Source organism: Suncus etruscus, chromosome 17 (assembly GCF_024139225.1).
Source record: "Suncus etruscus isolate mSunEtr1 chromosome 17, mSunEtr1.pri.cur, whole genome shotgun sequence".
Taxonomy (NCBI): Eukaryota; Metazoa; Chordata; class Mammalia; order Eulipotyphla; family Soricidae; genus Suncus; species Suncus etruscus.
The window spans coordinates 16,067,730-16,093,632 of NC_064864.1; the positions used below are offsets into that span (position 1 = coordinate 16,067,730).

The 25,903-nt window shown below is 33.0% G+C and overlaps 1 protein-coding gene and 1 non-coding gene across 2 annotated transcripts in view; both read right to left on the minus strand.

Annotated features, from left to right (window-relative positions):
- The window catches only part of PRKG1 (protein kinase cGMP-dependent 1), a 1,196,983-nt gene that overhangs the window by 1,065,841 nt on the left and 105,239 nt on the right, over positions 1–25,903 (minus strand). Inside the window, exon 2 of the mRNA XM_049764671.1 lies at positions 15,906–16,072. Within this exon, the coding sequence (XP_049620628.1) occupies positions 15,906–16,072 (167 nt within the window). The remainder of the gene's footprint in view (positions 1–15,905; positions 16,073–25,903) is intronic.
- LOC125995456 (U6 spliceosomal RNA) lies at positions 23,803–23,909 on the minus strand. The gene has a single exon (XR_007490980.1). It is a non-coding gene; the product is annotated as a U6 spliceosomal RNA (small nuclear RNA).

The window sequence follows — 25,903 nt, forward strand, 5'->3', positions numbered from 1 at the left end:
AGCCAGGAGCGATTTCTGAGAGCATAACCAGGAGTAACCCCTGAGCGTCAAACGGGTGTGGTCCAAAAACAAAACAAACAAACAAACAAACAAACAAACAAAAACAAGAAATCTCAAATAGCACAGCTAATAATAAGCAGAGCAAAGGTTTGGTCTTGGGGATGTCTGACACAAGAAAATAATTTTTCACTACTATCCTAGAATTTTGACAAGCACATTTAAATTTGAAAACAGGATCAAAAAATTTTATTGTGGAAAATAGGTTCAAAGAGTTAAGACCAGAAGTTGAATACATGTGTCTGACACTCCATATAATTATTTGATTACAAAAGGTAAGAGTCATTTTATTATAGTAAGGAAGACAAATGTCATTTCATAGCATGCTAAGAAAAGTCAAAAGATTTACGAACTTCCACTGGTTCTTTGTGCATAATATCTATTAATAGACCCTAAATACTAAAGTCCATAATTTCTGAAATATAAAGATATATAAAACAGATAAATAATGTTTTACACAAACATACATGGATACAATTTGAAAATTCATATTAAATGTATAACTCTATAGTCTTATATAACTGATATCCTTTCTCTCCATTTAATTTTTTGTATCTATGTATCTTTGCAATAAGACATTTTATTTTGTTTTGGAGTTACATTTGGTGATGCTCCGGGCTTATTCCTAGCTCTACACTCAGGGATCACTTCTAGTGGGACTTAAGGGACCCTATGGGGAGCCAGGGATGGAACAGATGAGCAGCATGCAAAAAATTTTCCTGCCCTCTGTATTATTGCTCAATTTTTACTCAATAAAGTTACATTTTTAAAAAGAAGAATACAGGGGCTTGAGCAGTGGCGCAAGCTGTAAGGTGTCTGCCTTGCCCGTGCTAGCCTAGGACAGAGTGCGGTTAGATCCCCCAGTGTCCCATATGGTCCCACAAGCCAGGAGCGATTTCTGAGCACATAGCCAGGAGTAAGCCCTGAGCATCACAGGGATTTTATATATATAAAGAAAAATACTGAATGTAAGAGATATTATCTTCCTGACTATTCTTGAAGTACATGTTGAATAAAAATATAGCACACAGGCAGTAGTTATTATAGTACAATAGGTAGGATGCTTGCCTTGCATGTAGATGTAGATCATCTGGTTCCAATTCTTATATCATATATCATATAACATCCAGAGCACTGCAGGAATGATTTCTGAATGAATCAGTAGTAATGCCTGAATATCACCAAGTATGGTCCGAAAACAAACAAACAAAATCAAACATATTCTGTGGACCCCATATTTACTTTTGGCATAATTATTGATACAGTATCCTCACTCTTAGAATTGACAATAAAATTCTGGATGTTAGTTTACAAGTTCATAAACACTTTAGACTAAATATGATACCAGTAATTATAATCAAGAATTAACTGGTAGTTCACAAAGCTATTCTAAAAGCTTCTCTGATAGCTTTATGGGAATATAAACATATGTTTAATCATAGGTAATAAAAATAAATTTCTGTGATGCAATACAAACACATGACAGTAGTGGTTTTCACCTGAAAGCATTAAACTATCATAATCATCTAGTGTATTGGTACAACATATTAAAATAGTTACTTAGTAAAGGGTTAGGCTATTTGTCAATTTCTTGTTTGCATATCAGATCAAAAAATCACATTAAGAGATAAAACCTCTTTTGTATTTACTGTCTTTATAGAAAAGCCAGTAAATATCAGGTTCAATTAACTAACCTTTAGTGTTAAAGTCAAATAATAAATAACATTTTTACAAAGTAAAACATTGAAACATATACATTTTGTCATCAGGATTGAGGAATAACAAGAATTATAACATAATTTCATTTTTACACCCAACTGCAATATTTTGTTTGCTTTGAGGGTCATACTAAGTGTTGTTTGTCCTAGCTCTGTACTACGGGCAGTAACATCAGGGCCATATAAATGCCAGGGATAGAACCTGGGTCAGTTATGTGCAAGGAAAGATCCTACACAATTTACTATCTCTCTAGCCCTTAATTTCATTTTAAAGTTCATACATTTTATGCAGGGATTCAAATTACCCATTTCCATCCTCTCTACAGTACAACCTGTACATTAAAAAACAAGTCTCCTTGGGATGAAACATAATACAAGATTTTGTAGAAGAAATGCCATTATAATCCAGTTAGGGAATATTTCAGCACATGAATTATGAACAAAAGTGCCCAAAGCCATCTGGCACTCAGTTATACTTAGAGAGAACTGGGAGGAAAAACTAGAGGATATAGTAGTGAATTCAAGTGTGCTTAAAAATACTGTATCATCTAAAATCTGAAAAAAAAAAACTTGATGCCACACTTAGAACAAGCTTTTTGCTTTATGGTTTAAATCTATATATGCATTTTGTTTTATTGTTGAATCTATGACATTTTAATATATGGGCAAACAATATTTAGATGTAGATGAGAATGAGTAGAATGTATCTTGTAATTCTGTTATACAGCTTACAAGCCTCATCTATTATCCTTCTAACATTATTTTCAGGGTAATAAATTTAGAAACTTCCAGTGCCAGAGATTATTCCATTCCACAACATAGATAAGACACATATCATGGTTTTGAATATATCCTTTGGTCCCCTCCACCCCTGAGTACCACCTGAGCAGTTCTGAGCACCATCAGAAGTGATTCCTGAGTGCAGAGTCAGGACTAACATTGAATATTACAAGGTATAATCCAAAACGAATACAAAAAAGAAAAATTAACAACAGAAAACAAAAAGTATAGAAAAACCTCACTCAACAGACCAAAATCAAGAGCCTACTTAGGTCAAGGAAAGTCTGTGACTACTAAATCTAGGAAACAAAATGTACTATTGCAGAAAATATAAACCATAACTTTCATAAAAATAAATACTAAAATTAATTTTTCATCAAATAGAATATCATGTTTTCACAGCTGGAAATAAATATTTTCTCTTTCAATATTTCCTATTTAAGAAAAGCCAACTTTGGTAGAAGAACGTTGTCTTTCGAGGAATAACAAGATCCGGCAGCAAGACTATAGTTTTTAAATTTATCCCAAGGAAATGCTTAATAGCATGTTGGTGAGCTATAAAAACAAGCAAATGAAAAAGCTCTTTACAAAATGCATCAAAAGAGAGATATGTAGGAATTTCAAACATTTACTAAGCAATAGAAAATTTTAAAAGACACATTCAAAACAACAGCTAAAATTTCAGTTAAACCTTGCCTTGAAAATGCTATACTGGTGCCACATATAAAATCATCCACTAATTTAATCTTAAAACATTCATGACACACATGAGTTAAGTTACTGAGCCTAAAAAATGTAAAATATTACATCTTTATGCTTTTCCTACATTAAAATAAGCACAGTATAAAATTATGTCCTTTTTCAAAAACTACAGACTAGATCAAAATTATTTGATCCCCTTCCTTTAAAACTGTAATTGAAGCCTAATTACAAAAATAAGTAATTCAATCTTATTACACTAATTCAGAATTATCATTGGATATCTCAATTCAATTTCTAAATCTTTAACATTATAAATTGTGCAAACAGAACTCACAAAATACATAAAGGATTACTTTTAGACTGTGAAATTAAGTAAAATTAACAGAATAATAAGAACAGTGGCAGCATCCTCAGACTAAAACATTATACTCATTTGTGGTTCAGGTTGGCTGGATATCACTGGAATTGGTCCCTGGAACCCCTTACTACTGATGTAGACCCCTAAAATGAATGAATTAATTAATAAATGAATAAAATGAATGAATAACCTTTTACACAATCAATCAAATGATCATCTGTTGCCAAGTTCCCCAACATCAATTTAAGTTATCTTTTTTTGTGTCCTTTTTTTTTTTATTAAACCTTCTTCCCTCTTAGATCTTTTTTGCTTGCTGCTGTCTTTATTCTGAAATCCTCTGCTCACACTTTTGTGTCTCAGTTTCCTCTTGCTATTCTGGACTCAACTCAAAGACACCCTTTCCTGACCCAGTCAATCAGTGACTCACACATGCCCATGAGTCTCTTACATTCCCCGGTTCCACTTCATTTATTCTTAGTAGTGAGGCTTAGCTATGTCCAAGCATTATCTCTATCTTTTTTCTTTTAACTCATAATAGGATGTAAGATCTAGAAGAAAGGGGTCTACATTTTTTTGGTATTATATCCTCAGTATTCTTTGACATATAATTGAGCAGGTATTTTAGGCACTAAATCATAGGACTTAGTAATAAAAAACAATAAAAAGCTAGAATAAACAACAAAAATTACTTTTGATTTTGCACAGGGTTGTGGGAAGTGAGTCACATTTGGCTGTGCTCAGAAATTATCCCTGTCTCTGTGCGTAGAGATCACTCCTAGAAAATTCATCAGGGTTAGCTATGTCTAAGGGAGAAACTTTAATTCCTCTGCTATGCTCAAAAACCAAAGGAAATTAAAAAAAATCCATATATTCTTGCATGATAATAAAATTCACGTTGTTTCTTGCCTAAAGTTTATTTGACTTTGTATGTATATATAATACAAATACATATACTGCATGTATGTATATGACTACTTAACACAATTTTAGCCCTAAAATAATTTTTCCAAACATAATATCTATTCCATGTGCTTTAGCCTTGAGAATTGTTGTGAAAGATGAAATTTTAAATTCATAATATTAAAAAAGACATCTTAACAATTCCCATCTGCTGTCTCAATTTTCTTTTAAGAGAATAGCAATGTAAAAGAGTGCTTAAAAACCAACAAACTGAGTCTTTTTCTAGACTAGTTTACAAATACTTGAGTCTAATTGTTGAAACATTATTAAACTTGATGTTTCCTGTAAAATCAAATTTAAACATTGATATTATTCTAAAATGGTACCTCTATCTCCCAAATATAATCTATTCAAAGAAAAATATGTTCATGTGTTTATGTATGTGTTTGTGTGTCCAAAGGCTGAGTCAAAATTTTGGGGCCGGAGGGGTCGCACTAGCAGTAAGGTGTCTGCCTTGCCCACACTAGCCTAGGAATAGTAATCCCTAAGCATCACTGGGAGTGGCCCAAAAACAACAACAAAAAATTCTTTGCACTAAAATTTTTTATAATTTTTTAGTTTTTTTGGTTTTGTTTGAGTGAGGTACACCCAACAGTGTTCAGGGTTTAATCCTGGCTTTGTGCTAAGGAATCACTTTCTGTAGTGTGCTGGCTGAGCCATATAAGATGCCCAGATGGAAATGGATCAGCCCCATGCAAGGCCAACCTGCTCTGCTATAGCTCTAGTCTAAGAATGTTATCAATCTTTTTAAAAACTTTAATTTCATTCAATTAAGATGCATATCTTGGTGAACCATGAAGATTAGGTTACATCTATATTAAGAATAATATATTAAGTATTCTAAAGCAATTTGAAATGGTAATAGAATAGAACTATAAAAAATGGTACATTAGAAACACGAGTTCAACATAAAATATTACAAGTAAACATCTAGCCAGGAAGATGAAAATGAAATAAGCATATGAAAACCTTAGAGTAGAAATATTTATAATCACTATTAATTAAATTTTTTTTTTGGTGTTTGGGCCACAACCGGTGACGCTGAGGGGTTACTCCTGGCTATGCGCTCAGAAATTGCTCCTTGTTTGGGCGGACCATATGCGATGCCAGGGGATCAAACCGTAGTTTGTCCTAGGTTAGCATGTGCACGGCAAATGCCCTTCCAACTGTGCCACCTCTTAGCTTCCCCCCTTTTTTACTATTAATTAAATTATAAGAAAAATGCCACTTTAATTTTTCTGTCTTCAGAACTGATAATCTTTCCAAATAGCATGCGACTTATTTTTGAGGGGTGTTGGACAACATGCAGAGTTATGCTGGAGGAAACTATTTCTTCCGCTGGGCTCAGGAGTGATCCTTGATAGTTCTCAGAGTTTAATTGTGGTTCCAAGGGTTTGAAGTAGGATCATATAATTGCAACATGCAAGGCAAGTGCTTTTACTTCCTGCACTACATCCAGTCATCATGATCAGTTTTTAAAGCAAATTGTAAATAAGTTGACAATTAATTATGAATGTATGGGGGGGTTCAGTGTTTATCTGAAAAAAATATATATATATCAATGAAGTGGACAACCAGCTTTTCTAAATGTTTGACCACCTCCAACTAAATGATTTCTAACATTTTACTATTGATAGATTTACTTTTGATTACTATTGATTATAGATTACTATTGATAGAATTGATAGATTAATAGTCAGAAATTGACCTTGATATTGAAAAGCACACAGGTTAGCTTAACAATCCTTGCTAGTCACATAAGTTAACAAACAATAAACAAAAAGCATCTTTAAAAGCATTTGGTTTCATTTATTCCTAAGACAATATATTTACTCTGAGTCCTACAGAAAAATCATTAACCTTAGAAAAGTTGAAAACTGGGGCCGGGCGGTGGCGCAAGAGGTAAGGTGCCTGCCTTGCCTGCGCTAGCCTTGGACGGACCGCGGTTCGATTCCCCGGGTCCCATATGGTCCCCCAAGCCAGGAGCGACTTCTGAGCGCATAGCCAGGAGTAACCCCTGAGCGTTACCGGGTGTGGCCCAAAAACCAAAATATATATATATATATAGAAAGTTGAAAACTTAGAAAAAATGGACTAAATTAATTATTAATATAAATATTATCAATAGCGATTTCCTTCTATTTTAAATATGCTGGATATATAAATTTTCAGCAATTGATTTCAGCAAACCAAATCATCCTTCATAGTTTTAAATATCTGTGTACTACTTATGCAACTTCTATGAAAAATATTTTTCTTTTATCAGAAAGAAGTTTATAAATATGAAGTTCAAATTTAGATTTCCATCTTCTAAAGCTATAGTAGTTAAAGTTCAAATAACATGTTTGCTATTACAGACTACTTTGCAGAATCCTGGGAGAATTTTAATAAGGATTTCCAGAGACCAATTCATATATTTGCTGGCATGGGGTTGTGGTCGGTTATTGCCACAGAAATCATAAATGCATCTTGACTGTTGTGCGAAGAAGCTCCTGGCTGGCCTGCACTTTGAGAGAAGGCCAAAACGATTCATAACTATTCCAGGACTTTTCATTAGAGGGATGGATATTAAAAGCATTAATCTATCCAGTCCCCTCAAAAAATCATTAGAAATCTTGTTAAGTTCCCAACAGAAATATATCTATGTGTTTTTAAAATAAAACCAAATAAATTGTAGGGTCCTGTTTAATGTTAAACATGCAAACTCTCCAACAGTTTCATGTAATGGTGACTGAAGTTAAATTCTAACCTCAGGAACAAGAAATCAGTTAATACACTATTACCAGGAAGGTACTAAATCATATTTTTTCTCTTTGTTTTTAAATTTTCACCAAGAGCATATTTTAAAATTTGAAACTTAGCATTTTTTCAAGTTAAGTCATGGAGAAATTGATATTTTAATAGAAAATCAGCGTAATAGCTGTATTCATAATGGCTAGGGCTAGAGGGAAAAATTCTTTGTATCTCTAACCTAATTAAATATTTATCTTGCCAATTTTTGTATTTTATATTGTATTTTGGGCGCACTTCATGATGCTCTGGAGTTATTCTTGGTAGTGCTCAAGTATCATTTAGTGGTAAAAAGTGAACCTAGAACTCTTGAAACTAAAGCATGCTCCATAGTTCATTGAATTATCACTCTGGTACTATATTTTTGTTTTTATTTTCATTTTTGAGTCAAATCAGGCAGTGCTCATAGCTTACTTCTGATTCTGCACTCTGGGATCACTTGTGGCAGGGATTGAGGGATCATATGGTATTCCAGAGCAAGAACTTGGAATAGCCACATTCAAGGCAACCACTGTACTATCTCTCCAGTCTGACTTCAGATTTTTTAAGTATTTTCATATTTTTCCATGGCTAAAAAATAGTAAGAGCAGCATTTAAAAATTTATTTCACCTTTCAGGAGTCTTCAAAAGTAGGAAAAGCCTGGGCTAGAGCATTGGCACCAGAGGTAAGGCATCTATCTGGCAAGCGGTAGCCTAGGAAGCCCACACGGTCCCGCCAAGACAGAAGCAATTTCTGAGCACATAGCCAGGAGTAACCCCTGAGCGTCAACGGTGTGGCCCCAAAACAAAACAAAAGAAAAGTAAGAAAAGCCACACAATTTTTAATGTAACAAATTTCAATCTTAACAATCAGGTTTAAAAAATGGAGAACTATACATTAGTAGTACCTCAATGTATTTAATAATAATAAAACTACATTTTTATAAAATCACACAAGGCCTTATTTAGTCAAATAAGTATTAAAATTAATCTTCAAAACACTTCAATGTTTCAATAATAATGCTCTTAATCAAAATATTGTGTTCATTTTTCTCAAATTAACAAAAGCCATTACTTTGTAGTGGCACTTATATAAACATTCTTATAATTTTGCCAAAATTAAATGCATTATTCAGCTTAATTACCTATCCCTATTCACCAAGTCATTCACTAAATGACTTATGATTATTTCCAAATATAAAATTCAGCCATACAGAAAAAGCAATTGCTTTCATTAAGCATATTCAAAATATATTTACTGTACTCTAATGATAATTTATAGAGAATTTTCAAGATATGTTGAAAAGAGACAGAAGCAAACATGTATTCCCCTAAAGGCTTTCTAATTTGAAAAGTATAACTGCCCTTTAGGTTAAAATATGGGTTAATCCCTTGGTAGATAACACACATATACTATGCATATGCCTTCCTGGACCTACACAAACATAAGTATATATGCAGGAACATGACAAAAATCACCTCCATGATTACTTATAAATATGCAAAATTTAGAAATAATAACATTGATATATTTGACAACTATAGATTGGTTTTGCTTAACATTCCCGAATAAGAATCATTTAATATTAGCTCCCTATCTTTGTTACTGATTCCATAACTGAAATATATTTTAATAATTATATTCAATACTTTCAGATTTTCAATGTATAAAATGTTATATATTATATGAACATGAAATATTCATAAATCAAAAAGTGGTTAATTTTGGAGAATATAAAGATCAGTTTCTCCTATTAAAATTTGGCGACAAAGTTCATTCATATGAAAATGTATTCAATTCCCTTATACTCTTAGATAGTGGTTTGAATACAAACAGACATGGTGAGACTCATCACTAATTTCAGATTTACATAAAATCTTTCTCTGAATGTCAGCTTTCATTAAATTAGTCAATAACATAAAGACAGGAAATGTATTTCAGGAGCTTGTGGGAACAAAAGAACTTATAGTATAAAGTTGCATAAGTTTATTAGCAATAGCAATAAAATTCATTCACATTTTGCAAAAATAGACAGTACTGGAATAAGAAAATTCAAACTAGGTACCAACCATAAAGAACAAATAACCAATACTCTGAAGATAAAAATAAACATCTTAATGCAATAATTCCAGAAGCATCAGAGGCTAGACCTTAAGAGTTGATGTTTAGCATAGATCACATAGCATATTAATTTACAAAAAAAATTCATTACAAGGAGCAAAAATATGATGAGCTGAAGTCATTGCTCTTTTTAAAAAAAAGTGATATGAACAAAATCTGTGATATGATTTTAAACAGAAAAAATTAGATGAAAAGGAGTGTTAGTAAGACAAACACAACTACAATCAGGTTTGTAATCACGGTGTTTAAATAAAGACATTATATAAAAAATAAAAAAATAGAATCATCAAGAAACATGGTAGAGTCTTAGCCCAAACAATAGCACAGTAATGAACCAAGACTAAGAAAATAACAATTAGTTTTTTAATAAATAAAATAAAACAATGAATATGGATAGAGAAGATGATGCAGAAAGACACACAAAAAAAGTCAGAAATCAATTTAAAAGTATTCAGGGGGTCTTAGAGGTACTTTTAGGAACTATCCTAAATACTATTTTTTTAGTAATTGTAATTTAATCTTTTTATTTCTGAAATTATTAAAACAATTTAAATACATTGTTTATTGTTTGGGCTACCACTCTAAGGTTATCTGAATGTTAAAACAATACCTGTATTTGCACTACAAAAGTTAATATTGTGGAGGCCTGAGAAATAATAAGGTGTTTGCCTTGCAAATAGCCAACCCAGGTTTAATTCCAAGTACACCCAACCTCACTAGGAGTGATCCCTGAGTGAAGACCAGGAATAAGCACTGAGAACTGCTGAGTGTGTCTCCAAAATCAGAAACAAAAGAATTCCAAAAATCACCATTGTCTACTCATTATATATAAGAAATCTATCATGTATAAGCAATACATTAATTGCCAAGATCTCTTAACTTTTCAACAATACAAAAATTTGTCTCTTAATACATATCAAGAGATAATTAATATATTTATTAATTGTTATAGTTATAGTAATAATTGACATATTAGTATTTAGTGCATTAACATATTATCTATAAGGGCCGACATAGTACAGTAGTCAGGGATATTTAAGCTGTTCATGCTCAACACAGATTTTATCTTGATGCCAGGAGTAATCCCTGAGCACTGAGTCAAAGGTAAACCCTGAGCATGTTCTGGAGTGGCAAAATTAATTAATTAAGCTATATCAATCAAATGAATAAATATTATCTTGCATATATATTTTAAAAAGTTCTATTATTAATCAATTTCTCATGGAAAACTATATTTTTGCTAAAACGATTGGAGTTAATGTAACCAGTACTCAAATATTAGACATTTTTATTTTAATTTTAATTTATTTTTTATTAATTGCTTTTTAAGCATGAGGTTACAAAATTGTTCATTGTTAGCATTCAATCATACAAGGTGCACCATCTAAATCCTAAATATTTGATTCATATAAAACATATAAAACTAATCTATCTAAACTAAATGAGCCAAATTAATGGAAACAGACATTTTCAATATTAAAATATTAATTTGAATTCCCCTCAAAGATGTTTTATCATGTTACTAATTTGGCATTATTAAATAAGATTTGTCTTTATTTTGTATGACAGCAGGCTAAATTCAATGATTAAAAATAATGGAAGACAATTCTATAAAGATATTATAACTTATGTCAAAATTGTATATATATGGGCCGAAGCGATAGCATAGAGGTAGGGCATTTGCCTTGCATGCAGTTGACCTAGGAAAGACCTGGGTTCGATCCTCAGAGTCCCATATGGTCCCTCAAGACAGGAGCAATTTATGAGTGCATAACCAGGAGTAACCCTTGAACATCACTGGGTGTGGCACAAAACCAGTTAAATAAATACAAATCATATATAAATTCAAATGTCATTTATAATTTCAATATATAATTAAAATATAAACAGCCTTAGTAACTTCACTTTGTTGCCTTAAGACGCTTTAACAAGTAATTCTAATATATACCTGAAATTGAAACTTTTATTATTCAATAATTAGAAATATATGAATGCAAATAACTCATGAAACTAAAATATAATACCATCCTCAGAACATTTCCCTTCATCATCTTAATTAGCTCACTCTTATCATTTCACTCTCTTCTATTCTTAAAACGATGAGAAACTTTGGCATTTAGGTATGCAATAATATTTGGGACACTGCCCAGACTTAAAAAGAATTCAATTAAGGCCTATGTTAAACAAGCCTTTTATGAAGAAAGCTTTTTAATAAATTGTTTTTCTTCTCTTCAATTAAAAAGAATTGAAGGGAGAAGAGATACTGGCCAAATATTCCATGTAAACTCCTGAGTGTATTTCTAAATATCTTGAAAATAAGCAAGTTCATAAGTTATCTTCCTTAGCCTATTCATTCATTGTTGCTATGGCATACTTTACTCTTTATAAATATTAATATTTACAGATGAAAAAGAATGTGTCTATATCAAGAATAGTTATCTAAATGTGGAGGTGATTAAACGTGTAGATAAAAAACTAATTAAACAATGAGACATTTCCTCAATTAAATTCTATAAAAATTTAAATGACAGGGTTCTTTGATTTTTGGAATTATTTTGACATAAAGACATTAACATAAGATCAAAGTTACACTGTGCTGGTGAAAATTACATCTTGAGGACAGATTAGCATCAAGATTTTAAAATTAGGGTCATTCTTGTGAGTTTAATTAAAGATATTCAACATTACTGCAAGATCTATGACTTTGAATATGGTTACATTACTTTGATTCCATTTTATTAAATCAATAAAACAACTTTCATTTTGTTAATATATCATTAAAATCAAAAGACAGAGAAATAGAAGTAAATATTGTATGTTCCTTTACCTGGGGAAGACTGTCATTGGCATTTCTGTTTATTGGGCTATTAATATCTCAGTGCTATTAATGTGTTAGTATATATTTTCCTATGTACTATGGAACAACATACAATGATTTAATTGTATAGAGGTTAACTATTATGAGTCATATATTTAAAGGATTTCATTACCTGTAAAACACCATGTAAGACATGTTAATCATTGGGAATAACATTAGAGTAGTTTCAGTTAAATACCAATGTTGTGTCATGGAAGATGGGAAATTGACTGTTCAGTGGTTCTGAAGATGAAGGATAGTTTAAGATGTGCTAATGTGCTGACTTAACAAGGAATAGATCCAGACTACCAATTTTCTTTCTATGTCAACTTGCTACAATTTTGTTTGTTTGTTTTTTGGCCAAACCCAGCAGTGCTCAGAGGTTACTCCAGGCTCTGCACTCAGAAATTACTCCTGACAGGCTTTAGAGACCATATGGGATGCCAGGAATCAAATCCAGGTCTGTCCCAGTCCTACTGCTGTGCTATCACTCCGGCCTCATCTTGCTACAATTTTTATCCAGATATATAATAAAGAATTATGCAAACTGTTTCTGAGTTTTATTATATATATATTTATATATCAAATTTATATGTTTTAGAATTCAGCTAAGAAAAATGTATTCCAATATGAAACAATGAATAGCTATATGATATCACTTGTAACCAAACTCTAAGCCTAACATGTTTTTTAATTTATGCATCTGTTTATTGTTTTGGACCAGATCTGGATATTCTCAGGGTTGACTTCTGTCTCTTGGTTCAAGGTTCACTCCTGCCTGTGCCAGGGGAAACATATGGTGTGTCAGGGAACAAAATTGAGTATACTGCATTCCTGACTTACTGTATTATCTATCTGGCTCTTCTTTAACTATTTTTATCAGCATATTTAGAATAAAGATTACATTCATAATGTTGGTAGGACTCAGCCAGTCAGTTGAAAACAGGAAAAAAAGAACTAAGAATCTCCAAGAAAGATAGAATTGTGCCTAAAAATAATCTGTAACATCAAATCTTCCTTGGGTTTCAGGTTTAGTAGACTTTTTCTTTAGCTTATGTACAAACAGAACTCAATTATTTACCTAAATTTCTCTCATCACACACACCTATACATACATACATAGACACACATACACACAAATGAACACCTTATTGACACTATTTCCCTCAAGAACCTCATATATAGTGCTATTAATACTGGGAACAAGGATGGTGGGAGCACAACAGTGGAATTGTCCCTCATTTATTGTCATTATGTACTTTATATATCACTGTGAAAGATTGGTAATTCACTTTGGCCACAATAAAAATTTAAAAAAAATGGAGTTAATAGAGTAGAAATGTTAAATCCAGACTGCTTTGGTTCTATCCTGAATCTATTCCAAACTAGTAGATCTGAAGACCTTCAGTAGACCATGACTTTTTCATCTCTAAAACATGATAATAGGGATAAGCCCTATATTATATGATTTTTTGTTTTTGAATAGTAAGTAAACTTTATAAACAAAAAATCATAACAAAGCTATAAATCTTGATTTTTTTCTTTAAAAAATTTTAAAAAGTTGTTTGAAAACATTTTTATGATACTTAAGATGTTTTAAGATATTACCTCTTGTATGACTTCATTCCTTTGACTTACTGCCTAATAGTCTGTTTCATAATTCAAGACCAGTGGCAATGATTGTTCAACAATATCTATTTCATTGCATTTTTTCCATATATGACAGGTGAGTGAGATGGCTCTGTTATGGTGAGCTATAGTAATTTTTATATCAATAATTTGTACTTTAGCAATATTATAGCCAACTTACTTGAACTATAACAAAATAAAAAAATTGCTATTCCACAAAATTAAATATAAAATACATGTCAATATACCTGATAAATTTAAGTGGTTGACAAATACATATCTATATTAATTAGTATAGTGATATAATATTTACATTACATGTAAATACACAACTGCATATAAATAAGGAATAATGCAATCATGGATAAAATAAGAAGATACCATGTTAAAAATAAGTAAGCCAGACAAAGGATACATACAGATAATACCACTTATATGTGATGTTACAGTAACTGCCTGAAGGAATGCAATGATTTAAAGGAAAAGTTTCTTTTCCTAGATCACCAGAGTATAGTGAAGAGACAAAAATAAATAAAGTGAGAGGAAGAAAGACATATGAGAAATAACAGGTGGCAGGAGACCAGGAGATTCGGATACATTAAAATGTTAAGGAAGAATAGAGCTAAATATTCAAACCATAAAGTCAACAACTTTGAAATCATGAGACCCAAATTTTAACAAACAAACTTTAAAGATAATCTCTGTCAAGATGGCAGACTTGAGAAGAAGAAGATATGGGAAGGAACCTGCGAATATTGGTGGAGGGAGGTCGACATCAGTGTTGAAACATTTTACATCCAAAATTCAACTATAAATAACTTTGTAAATCATGGTGCTCTAAATTTTTTTAAATACAAACCCAAATTAACTTCATAGCATTACTGTTAAAAATAGACAAAAATCAAAGTATCTAACATCAAACTAAGAACATTTTGAAGTAGTTTATACTTGTGAATAATTAACCTGCTGCACAGTGCTAATTTTTTCAACCACATGGCAATTATTTTCCCTTCTTCACCCTGATCCAAACTGGGACAACCAAAAGTCTCTTTCCAGATATTACCAATTTTCCTTGATGAATAGAAAAATCAAAGGTAGACAACCACTGCTAAAGTAAAAAATATCTACAATCAGAATAAATATGCATATTTCTTTATATATATCCACACATAAGCTCAAGGACTTTGCTTCCCACAATGATTCCCAAAGCTGAAAGATGACTTGCGTAGGACACTAAATACGACCTCACAAATCTATTGTAAGTTTTATATGCCGACTCTCTTCTACAAAAGACATCTCTAAATACTTTTTGGGCTGTTTATTCAATCATTGCTTCGGGCTTTTATCCTTACCACAGAAGTAAATTGTGGCATTATGAATTCAAAATTAGAAACGATATGAATATTTACCTAGATATAAAGTATATTTATACAAGGCAAATCTCAGTGGGTTTTTATTTCTTCAAACTAATTTCTGTTTTACTTTGCTCAAGATTACCATAGATAGCTAATATTTCCTTCAATCCATTGGGATCTGTCTCTATCATCATTTTATAAAACAATGAAAGTGCTCTTTTTTTACATGAATATTTTAGTAAAAAACTTAGTGGTAAATTGGAAGTTAAAATTAAATTTAGGGATACTTTGATTAGCTGAAAAAATTTAGTTCCAATATTCAGTGCTAAGCTTTTGATTTGATAGTATGAAGTCTTGATTTATTTTGATAAGGATTTTTTTTTCAGAACTCTTTTCCCATCTGGAAATAAATGTGAATTTTTATCATTAATATTCTAAGCCCAAAACACCTAAAACTTTCAGTAAAGCCCTGTATCTAGTGTTTCACCTCTTTGCTCACTATCTCAACATTCAAAAAGAAAATAATATTTCTTCCAGCTGTATGCAGGCTGATAAGATAAGGAACAACGTGAGAGGACCAAGACTATATAAGCCATACCTTCCATGACATACACCAGTGACCCCACATCTCCTTCTTTGATGATGCAGCTGTCTTTGCCATACTCCACTGGGTACATACAATCCACAATCTCCTGTATTTGCGACAGCTCCAAGTTCTTCATGAAGTCATTATCAAGGATGGCCTCCTTTATCAGATCCTTGGATCTAGGGCAAGAGAGGAAAGATTAATGGGAACATCTGACAAGTGTTTTCAGAGTTTGTGAAGTTTAGCAGAACAGCTCAGTGTTCTGGTCCACCACAAATGCATGTTCTTGTTAAAAATCCATTAATTATTTAAAAACCTTGAGAACCAAGTAATGCTATAGAAACAGAGAAGGGCAATAAAACTTTTCTTTTAAGTATTATTTAATGAGGGACTGGAGCGGGTTCGAACCCTTATATACCATCTGGATTCTAGGGCCTGCTAACAAGAATCCTTGAGTGCAGAGGCAGGAGTAAGTCCTGAAAACAGACAGTACGTCCCCCTCCCTCAATAAAAATATATTGTTTAATTAATGTATTGGACAAAGAAGCCATTCTACACATTTCATTGTGTAAGAAAATTTAGTCACAAAAATTCTGAGAAAATCAATGGATATTTTAATTAAAGTTTATAATATAGCCTTTAGAAAGATAGTAAGATACTGCTTTAGAAAGCAGTGAAATTTTATAAAGCATACACTTATAATATATTACAAAAACAGGATGTGTAGGACACAATTATAACACAACAATTCATTTTTTTTATTTCTGTGTCTCACCTACTTTGGCAGGAATCATGTAAAATTTTTCTCTACAGGACAAGAAGGACCAGTCTATGGCAGGAAGCTTGTCAAAAATAGCAGGGGAGCACAGTTAGGGCAGAGAGGGGACCACTATGACAATGAGAGTCAGAAATGATCACTCTGGACAAGGATTGGGTGCAGAAAGAAGATAAAAGATATATGCATGACACCCCTTCACTAAAAATATAGTAAACCATGATTGCAAGATGTGTCTCAAGGGGGAAAAAGAAGAAAAAAGAAAGAGATAAAATAAGAAGCAGCTAAGGGAAAGAACTGTGGGGAGAGTAGAAAGACAACTGGTAGAAAATGTGGATTGGTGAAGAGTGTTGAACATTGAATGACTAAAACTTATTCATGAACAATTTTGTAACTGTGAATAGAACAAATGTATTAAGAACAACATTGTAAAAAATAAAAAGACCAACCTTATAACCAAGATGTTTAAATAGATTATTTATATATTTTTCTCCATTGTATGAACAATTCCTAACAAGCAGTTTTAGTATGAATGATCAAGAAATTTTCTAGATTAAGTTATTTTAGAATATATTTATTTTTCCAAGTAGCTGAAAGGGAATGGGCAGATAAAATTCTGTTGAACAAAAGGTCTTAAACACAATGTGATTTATATGTGGAATTAAACACGTTGTCAGGAGGAAAGATAATTACATATTCTTATAACTGGAAATGATTGGGTGACAGAAAAATTCTGCAGGATTTAAAAAATGATGATGACTTGATTCAGTGGGGTAAGATGTTCTGAATGACCTCTTAGAAATAAAAAAATTAAAGTGAACAGAAGCTCAGAAATACATAGTCAAAGAGCACAGAATACATTCAAAGAATTCAAAAAACTGAAAAGACAAAAGCAAAAACCTTAGCAACATAGAGAAGAGGTGACATATTAGAAATTTGATATTAAAAGTCTTCATCTTAAAAATGTTCCACTATAAGTTGGTCTTTGTGCACATTTGCTTAGCAAATGCTTTCAGGGAAATGACCTGCTTTAATTTAAAATGACCCACACACTGAAAAACATTAGCCCTGACCATTTCTGTATTGCTTTTTAATCTAAGTAACCTAGCCTATACATGTCATGATTTGTAATGATTTAGTTTTAAGTCATAAAATGATAGATATAAGAAATAAATATGCAAAACATATCAATATGATATTTTTATGAATTGCTATGATACAATTAAATTTTTATATACCTGGTTACTGGTATAAGGAAAATCTGCTATGTAAAACAGAGATAGAAATTTGTTTCTAGAAAAAGATAGTAGGTGATCAAATGAAAAAAAGAATAGACTTCGAATTTAGGTAAATCTAATGCCAATGCTAGCTGTCACCTATTACATTTTGAGCAGCTTGCCTTACTGCTAAGTTCGTGAATTTCCACTTTGTGATCTGCAAAATGGTATTTTAAAAATTGCCAACACCTTAGATTGCATAACTGAGATTACCAAGTTATTTGAAGGCGAAGAAAATGAAGAGGTGGACTTGAGGTAACTTAAGGACATTGGTTGAAAGTATTGGGCACTTTGGAAGTGGCAATATTGCAATAACTATGCATCAAGATCATCACTGTTAACACTGTTGTAAACATATTACCTAATGACACAATAGTAAAAATAAATTGCCAGTAGAATGATATATGAAGACTGATTATGAATATGTTATTTTTATATTACTTTTAATAAGTAGTAATAAGTGAGATGAATTTGCAGTGAGTGTGAGATGAATTATTCAGTATTTTGCTTCTGTCTTGGTGGATTCGTGTGTGTGTGTGTGTGTGTGTGTGTGTGTGTGTTATTTTGAGGGGGATGAGGAGTGGCTCACAGAAAACTTTGGGCTTATTCCTGTGTCTTTGCACATGGATTACTTGTAATTGGAAACGAGGAACCAAATGGGGTGCCAGTGATCAAACAAGTCAGCTACAAGTACGGATAGCATCCTATCCATTGAACTATCACTCCAGCCCAAATCATTCAACTATTATTTAAAACATTATTTCTTTTAAAACAAAAATACAAATTTAATAGTAAGATCCAATAAGAAGGGAAGAGAGAAAAAATACATGTAACCATACAAACTGAGTCACATAAAAGGAAGTCAATTGCATGGTAAATCAAATAAAAGTGGCAAATTTAATGTGATATAGAGGGGCTGGTGAGGTGGCACTATAGGTAAGGTGTCTGCCTTGCAAGCGCTAGCCAAGGAAGGACCACGGTTCGATCCCCCAGCGTCCCATATGGTCCCCCCAAGCCAGGGGCAATTTCTGAGCGCTTAGCCAGAAGTAACCCCTGAGCATCAAACGGGTGTGGCCCAAAAAACCAAAAAAAAAAAATTCAAAAAAAACATTATTAAAAGGAAATATATAAATTGCTTACATCTTTGGTTAGACATACTTTGTTTGGTCACAGATACTTTTCCACTTTATTCTCTGTAAAGTTTCCTAGAAACTTTATTTTATATTTAAAAACTCATTTTACATAGTTAAAAATAGTTGTACAATTTTTTTAAAATAAACATCATGGTATTATGGAGAATGATTTATATAATAATAATTAGATATTAAATGCTGTTCATTTACTTTAGATAAATTCAATCTTACTTTTTAGTAAATTAGTTTTCATATGTTTTACATTTAAACTTTAAAGGCAGTTCTAGGGTGACCTATGGCCAGTGACAAAAAATGTCATTTAATCCTCTATACTGTAACTTATTATGGCTACATAACTGATTGGGAAAGAGAGGCAGATAGTTTGTTTATTTTAATTATTGCTTGCCAAAACTTACTCTCTCCTTAAGTGAAGAGCTATTTCTCTTGCATCTTTAACACAAGATACAAAACTTGTTTCATCTACCATGTTCATGATCAAAATCGCGGCCCGCAGGCCGCAAACGGCCCTCCATACAACATTTTGTGGCCCTGCCCTAGAGGAATCTTTTTTTTGTTTTGTTTTGTTTTAGTTGTTTGGGTCACCCCCCCCCCCACACACACACAATGTTCAAGGCTTACTACTGACTTTGCACTCAAGGATCACCCCAACTTTGCCTCCTGTGGCCCCCAGGTAAATTGAGTTTGAGACCCCTGTATTTAAACCAAACAGCTATAAGATCACTAAGTAATAAACTAGACACAGAGGAGACCACTCATTCCAGCAGCCCCTGGGGTGAGGGTGGAGGATATGGGAGGCAGGATGGGAGCGGAGGTGGAGGGAGGACATTTTGGTGGTGAGAATTCCCCTGATTCAATGTTAATTTGTACCTGGAATATTACTGTGAACGATATGTAAGCCACTATGATTAAAATAAAAATTATATTAAAAAAGATATATTTTATTATAATATTATGATGCCTTTTATTATCTAAGAATAGCAGACTAAAGATACTATGTCATGTAATATTTTTTATTATATCTCATCATATTTTATTACAAGAACCTGAAAACACTATCACAAATGACATTTGCACTTCCATTGCATTGTGCAATGTTCATAATTGCCAAAATCTGGAAACAACAGAGGGGTAAATAAAGATACTATTCAGAATGTAAAAAAAATTATATTTATCATTTTGACATCAATTTTGACATCAATATCTTTATCAATTTGACATTGAAACACCTACATATTGGCTTCTGTGATCTAGAATTCTAGAATTTTATTCAAATGGCAAAACTTATATGGAATTTAGGAAATGAATTTTAATCAAATGTATGTTGTTCTCTTTACTAATAATTTCTCTATTTTTGGGGGGTCAAAGATTAAGGTCATCCAATGGGTTCATGTTTTCTAATATAATAAAAACCCAATGCATCACTTATTAGAGTTCCAATTTGTTTAGCTACAGATGGTATCTTTTGCATTGGAAAATATTAATAGTATTCCATTAAATAACTAAGTCCTGGAAATGTCAAAAGCTTAGAAACAAAGCCTCCTTCTGAGAAAATAATTAGCTCAGTCGATGATGATTAAAGGAAGCTACTTTCCCTTCTCTTATAAACAGTACTATTAACCTGCTTTGTGAAGACATTAGAATATAAAGAAAGAAGTCTAACAACAATCCTTTGGAATTATCAAAATTTTCTATGTGCTTATCACAGAGCAATGATGGTAGATAAGAGAACTCCAGGATGCTAATGTTTCCTGAATTTCATTATAGATGAATCAATCTTTTTTTTTTTTTTGGTTTTTCGGGCCACACTCGTTAGATGCTCAGGGGTCACTCCTGGCTATACGCTCAGAAATTGCCCCTGGCTTGGGGGGACCATATGGGACGCCGGGGGATTGAACCGTGGTCCTTTCCTTGGCTAGCGCTTGCAAGGCAGACACCTTACCTCTAGCGCCACCTCGCCGGCCCCAGATAAATCAATCTTAAGATGAAAAATCTTACGATTCTAGAGAAACAAACTAGAGGTTATGTATAGACCCTATACCACTTTGCTAACTGGAAGGTATAAAGTCTATGCTTTGTACCTATAGATAGAAGGGCATCCTTAGAACCTAAAAATACATTTTATATAAAAACAGGTGTCAACCAATAATATGTTTAAATGTACAATCTGTTTCTGCCCTCACAGCAAGACAGAAAACTTTCAATTCTGTATAGTGTAATTCAGATATGTTCTTGATTATAAGAGTAAAGATCTACCTTGTTCTGTAACTTCTATTTAAATCCACTTGGACTGAGGGTTTAAAACCTGAGGCCAATGCTCATTAGACTCTGCTCCATATAACATAGAATAAGTCAGAGATAATAACTAACCCTTTTGGAATAATTTTCATTCTCTGAAATAGTCTAGGACAATTACCATAACCAAGATTATGATGTTGTTTATACAATCATTTGAGCCATTAAGAGGGGTGACCTGGACAATACTATTATTACAAGTTGCAGGGGGGGTAATCTACTCTAACTAAGAGCACACACACACACACACACACACACACACACACACACAAACACTTTTTTCCTTTATCTCAAATTTGTGACCTTAAATGCAAATTTCTGGAAAAGTAACTTGATTATTCCAAACTAACCTTCTGAGACATTAGCTATATTTAGTTTGGCTGTACTAAACATCACTACCTAGACTAATTTCAACTTAATGTAAAATTAACCTGCTTGCAAAATACCTGAAAGTTTAATAAGCATTTCTTATATGAGCAAGTATGCGCTGGTTCCATCAGGTCACTGGATATAGATTATTTTTCTAACATTTGAAAAATTTCTGTTCTGGGGCTGGATCATAGAGCATGTTAAGTGTTTGCCTTAGACAAGGCCAACACAGGTTTGATTCCTGGCACCTTGTATAACAAACACAGTCCCCTGAGCCCTCTTCAGGAATTTTCCCTGATCCCAGAGCAAAGAGAAATAAGCTCTGAGGATCAGTCAATGGTTTCAATCCAGAAACCAAAACAAAAAAGTCAAAAATGATTCTATGTGTACTAATTTACTGAAACCAATGTGATCATATTTTATTCCTTAATATTTATCAAGTTAAAAAAATAATATCCAGAAAATTTAGTAACAGAATTAGCAAAGTGACTTGTCAGCTTTCAATTAGGTGAAAAGTAATTGAAAAATCTACTTCTGGGGCCGGCGAGGTGGCGCTAGAGGTAAGGTGTCTGCCTTGCAAGAGCTAGCCAAGGAAGAACCTCGGTTTTATCCCCTGGCATCCCATATGATCCCCCCAAGCCAGGGGCAATTTCTGAGCGCTTAGCTAGAAGTAACCCCTGAGCATCAAATGGGTGTGGCCCGGAAAAGTAAAAAAAAAAGAAAAGAAAAATTTACTTCTGGGCCAGAGAGATAGCACAGCGGTAGGGTGTTTGCCTTGCATGTGGCTGACCCAAAGAGACCTGGTTCGATTCCTGGTATCCCAAATGGTACTCCAGGCTGCCAGGGGTGATTTCTGAGTGCAAAGCCAAGAGTAACCCCTGAGCACCTCTAGGTGTGGCCCAAGAACCAACCAGTCAATCAATCAATCAAGTTTAAAAAAAATAGAAAAATCTACTTTTTTATTTATTGCAAAGAAAGTATCTATCTATATATTAGTCTATCTAACATTTATACAATGTTAAATAAAAATAGGAAATTCCAGGAGAATATATTAGCATATAGACATAGTTATATAGAGTCATTATTATTCATTTCTTTTTTTTTTTTTTTTTTTTTTGGTTTTTGGGCCACACCCGTTTGATGCTCAGGGGTTACTCCTGGCTATGCGCTCAGAAATCGCCCCTGGCTTGGGGGACCATATGGGACGCCGGGGGATCGAACCGTGGTCCGTCCTACGCTAGCGCTTGCAAGGCAGACACCTTACCTCCAGCGCCACCTTCCCGGCCCCTATTATTCATTTCTAAAAGCATAACCTCACTATTTAGTGACACCAATAAAATTATATTCTACATTGTAATTATTGTATTAAAGACTAGCAATATCTTTATAGACTCATGTTATTTTATATTTTAGGGAAAGTGTCTCAGATTGGATTATAAAGTAGTCTTCAATGAGCTTTGGAGTGTAAAACAACAGGATACAAACATACTAAGAACATTGATTACTAGTATTAAAGATAAGAGAAAAATTTACTGAAATAGCCTTGAGGTTGGAATTATCTGCATCTGTTAGAGGATCAATAAAAGCAATTTGCATACCTGAAACACAGAGTAAGAAGGAAAGGGATAGATAGGAAGTTGTGATGGCAGAGCAAGACTGCAGCTAGGAATCAGAGGAACTTAAAAGCTCTTAATTCTAAGTCATAAAAAATCAGAGAAGTACTGTGAGAAGAGGTGTGAGGTGTGATTTAGAACCAACAAGTTAGACATAAATAAAAGTATAAAATATTTTTGAATGTTGTTGACTTCATAAGGCTATATCATGAATTTTTCTGACATATATCATCAATGTAACCTATATGTAAGCCATTAATAAAACTTATCGTCATATTAATAAAGAATTATTATAACAAACTCTTTGGAACCATGATCTGATAAAATTTGAACTTCAACTCATTGATTCCACTTATGATGAAAGAAGGAGGTTATATTGTTTTATTTTATGTTTATTTATTATTTATTTTATTTTTTTAAGTTTAATAGAAAATTATGGAACGCTTCACAAATTTGCATGTCATCCTTGCAGAGGGACCACATTAATCTTCTTTATGTGATTGCAATTTTAGTATATGTGCTGCGGAAGCAAGCACTATTTTTTTTTTTTTGAATTACATGTCTTTCACAGTTATATTTAAGGTACATTGTGACAGTGAATTAGGGCAATTTCCCACCACCAGTGTTGACCCCCCCTTCACCCCTGCATCCCTTTGCCTCCTTGACTACTAATGTAACTTGTCCCACTTGTATATAACTTTTAGATCTTGAGTCTGTTGTCATTACCTTTGGGTTTGGTATTTAGGCCTGATCATTATTTCTACTCAATGTTCATGTAACTGTTTTCTCCTAGTACCATCCACTTTATTTTTATCCCCTTACTGAGCAGAACTTCTGGAACCATAGGAAAGGCTATATCTTAGGCTTTGTCCTAAAGTCTGTGCAAAAACCAAGATTATTTCTTCCAGAAAACTGACTACAACAACCAAGATGGAGCAGAACTTCTAGAACCATGTGGCATTCTGGGAATCTTTGTTGTCCCAGGTCAACCACCTGCAAGACAAATGCCCTACCACTGTGCTATTGCTCCAGCCCCTGATATTGTTTTATTTTAAACTGTTTCTTGAGAACTGAAAGTTGTTTACATAACATTGACAGCTTCTCTGGGTTAGCTTTTACAAACCAGGTAAGAGTTAAACAGCCAAACTCAATTACATTATAATTAAGATCTGATTCCTTCTTTAATTCCTAATTTTAAAAAGTAAAATGTAGCTCCCCCAGTGATATTAAAGTGGGTAATGCTTCCCCAGCATGTGTTCAACTTGGGTTCAATCTCTGGCTCCACATATGGACCCACAAACCTTACCAGGAGCACTGACTGGATGTGGTCCAAATTTAAAGAAAAAAAAAGTCAAATTGTCAAGGTACAAATAAGACAAAAAATAGCTGGATTATTTAAATTTGTATTACCAATCTTCTAAAGCCAATAGATTGAGAAAAATAATAAGAGAAATGAACGAACAAAGGAAGGAAAGAAGAAAAGAAAAACTAAATCTTTAGTTCTCAAAGGTCAGATTTAAGCTAAATGTCAAGAGATGAAATAAATGTAGTTTCAGGTTCAACTTGGCCTACAGGCAAATCTATAGTTCAGAACTGAGAAGTTCAAGCTCATTGCCAGTTCATTGAATTGAAGGATAAAGTTCTTACGGGATCCATAAGAAATTCTATTCCTAGGAGTCACTGTATCAACAAAACCTTTAATTTATCATAAAATATTTGATTTATTGAAAACTTTAATTATGAAATAGCTGATTAATAAATACTAACAAAAATTCTTTGGAGTAATCTTCTCTGGCCCAGAGTTAAGAATTTGCCTCTTTAAACCTATTTCTCAAACTAACAGCACTACTGAATAAATTCTATTTAGTATAAACTGACTGAAAGCTGAAAAAAATATCAACCTGCCTTTAAAATTATAAAAATGTTAATTCTGGAAAGCTGTTGTCCAATTTATACATTTCTTTAGCACTCAAAATCATATTTTGATAAGTTGTGTTATATTTTCAAATCAACCAACTTGGCATGTATTGCTAATCTAATGTAGAAGAAAAATAGTCATGGAGAAACAAAACCTTGTGGCACTTATACTATAGTTAGTATGTGGCATAAAACATACCAAACCCTGTACAAAATAAATATTATGGGGCCAGGAAGGTGGCGCTAGAGGTAAGGTGTCTGCCTTGCAAGCGCTAGCGTAGGACGGACCACGGTTCGATCCCCCGGCGTCCCATATGGTCCCCCCAAGCCAGGGGCGATTTCTGAACTCTTAGCCAGGAGTAACCCCTGAGTGTCAAATGGATGTGGCCCAAAGACCAAATAAATAATAAATAAATATTATAATAACATCCCTTACATGATTAATGGCATTTATTTTTGTCTACTCCATATTAAAAATTTGCTTTGTGCAGCAGTCGCAGCAGCAGAAGTGATAGTACAGGGGTAGAAGGCTTGTCTTGCACACGATTCAATTCCTAACAACCCACATGATCTCCCAGTCCATGACAATCATGAACGCGTGGCACAGAGCCAG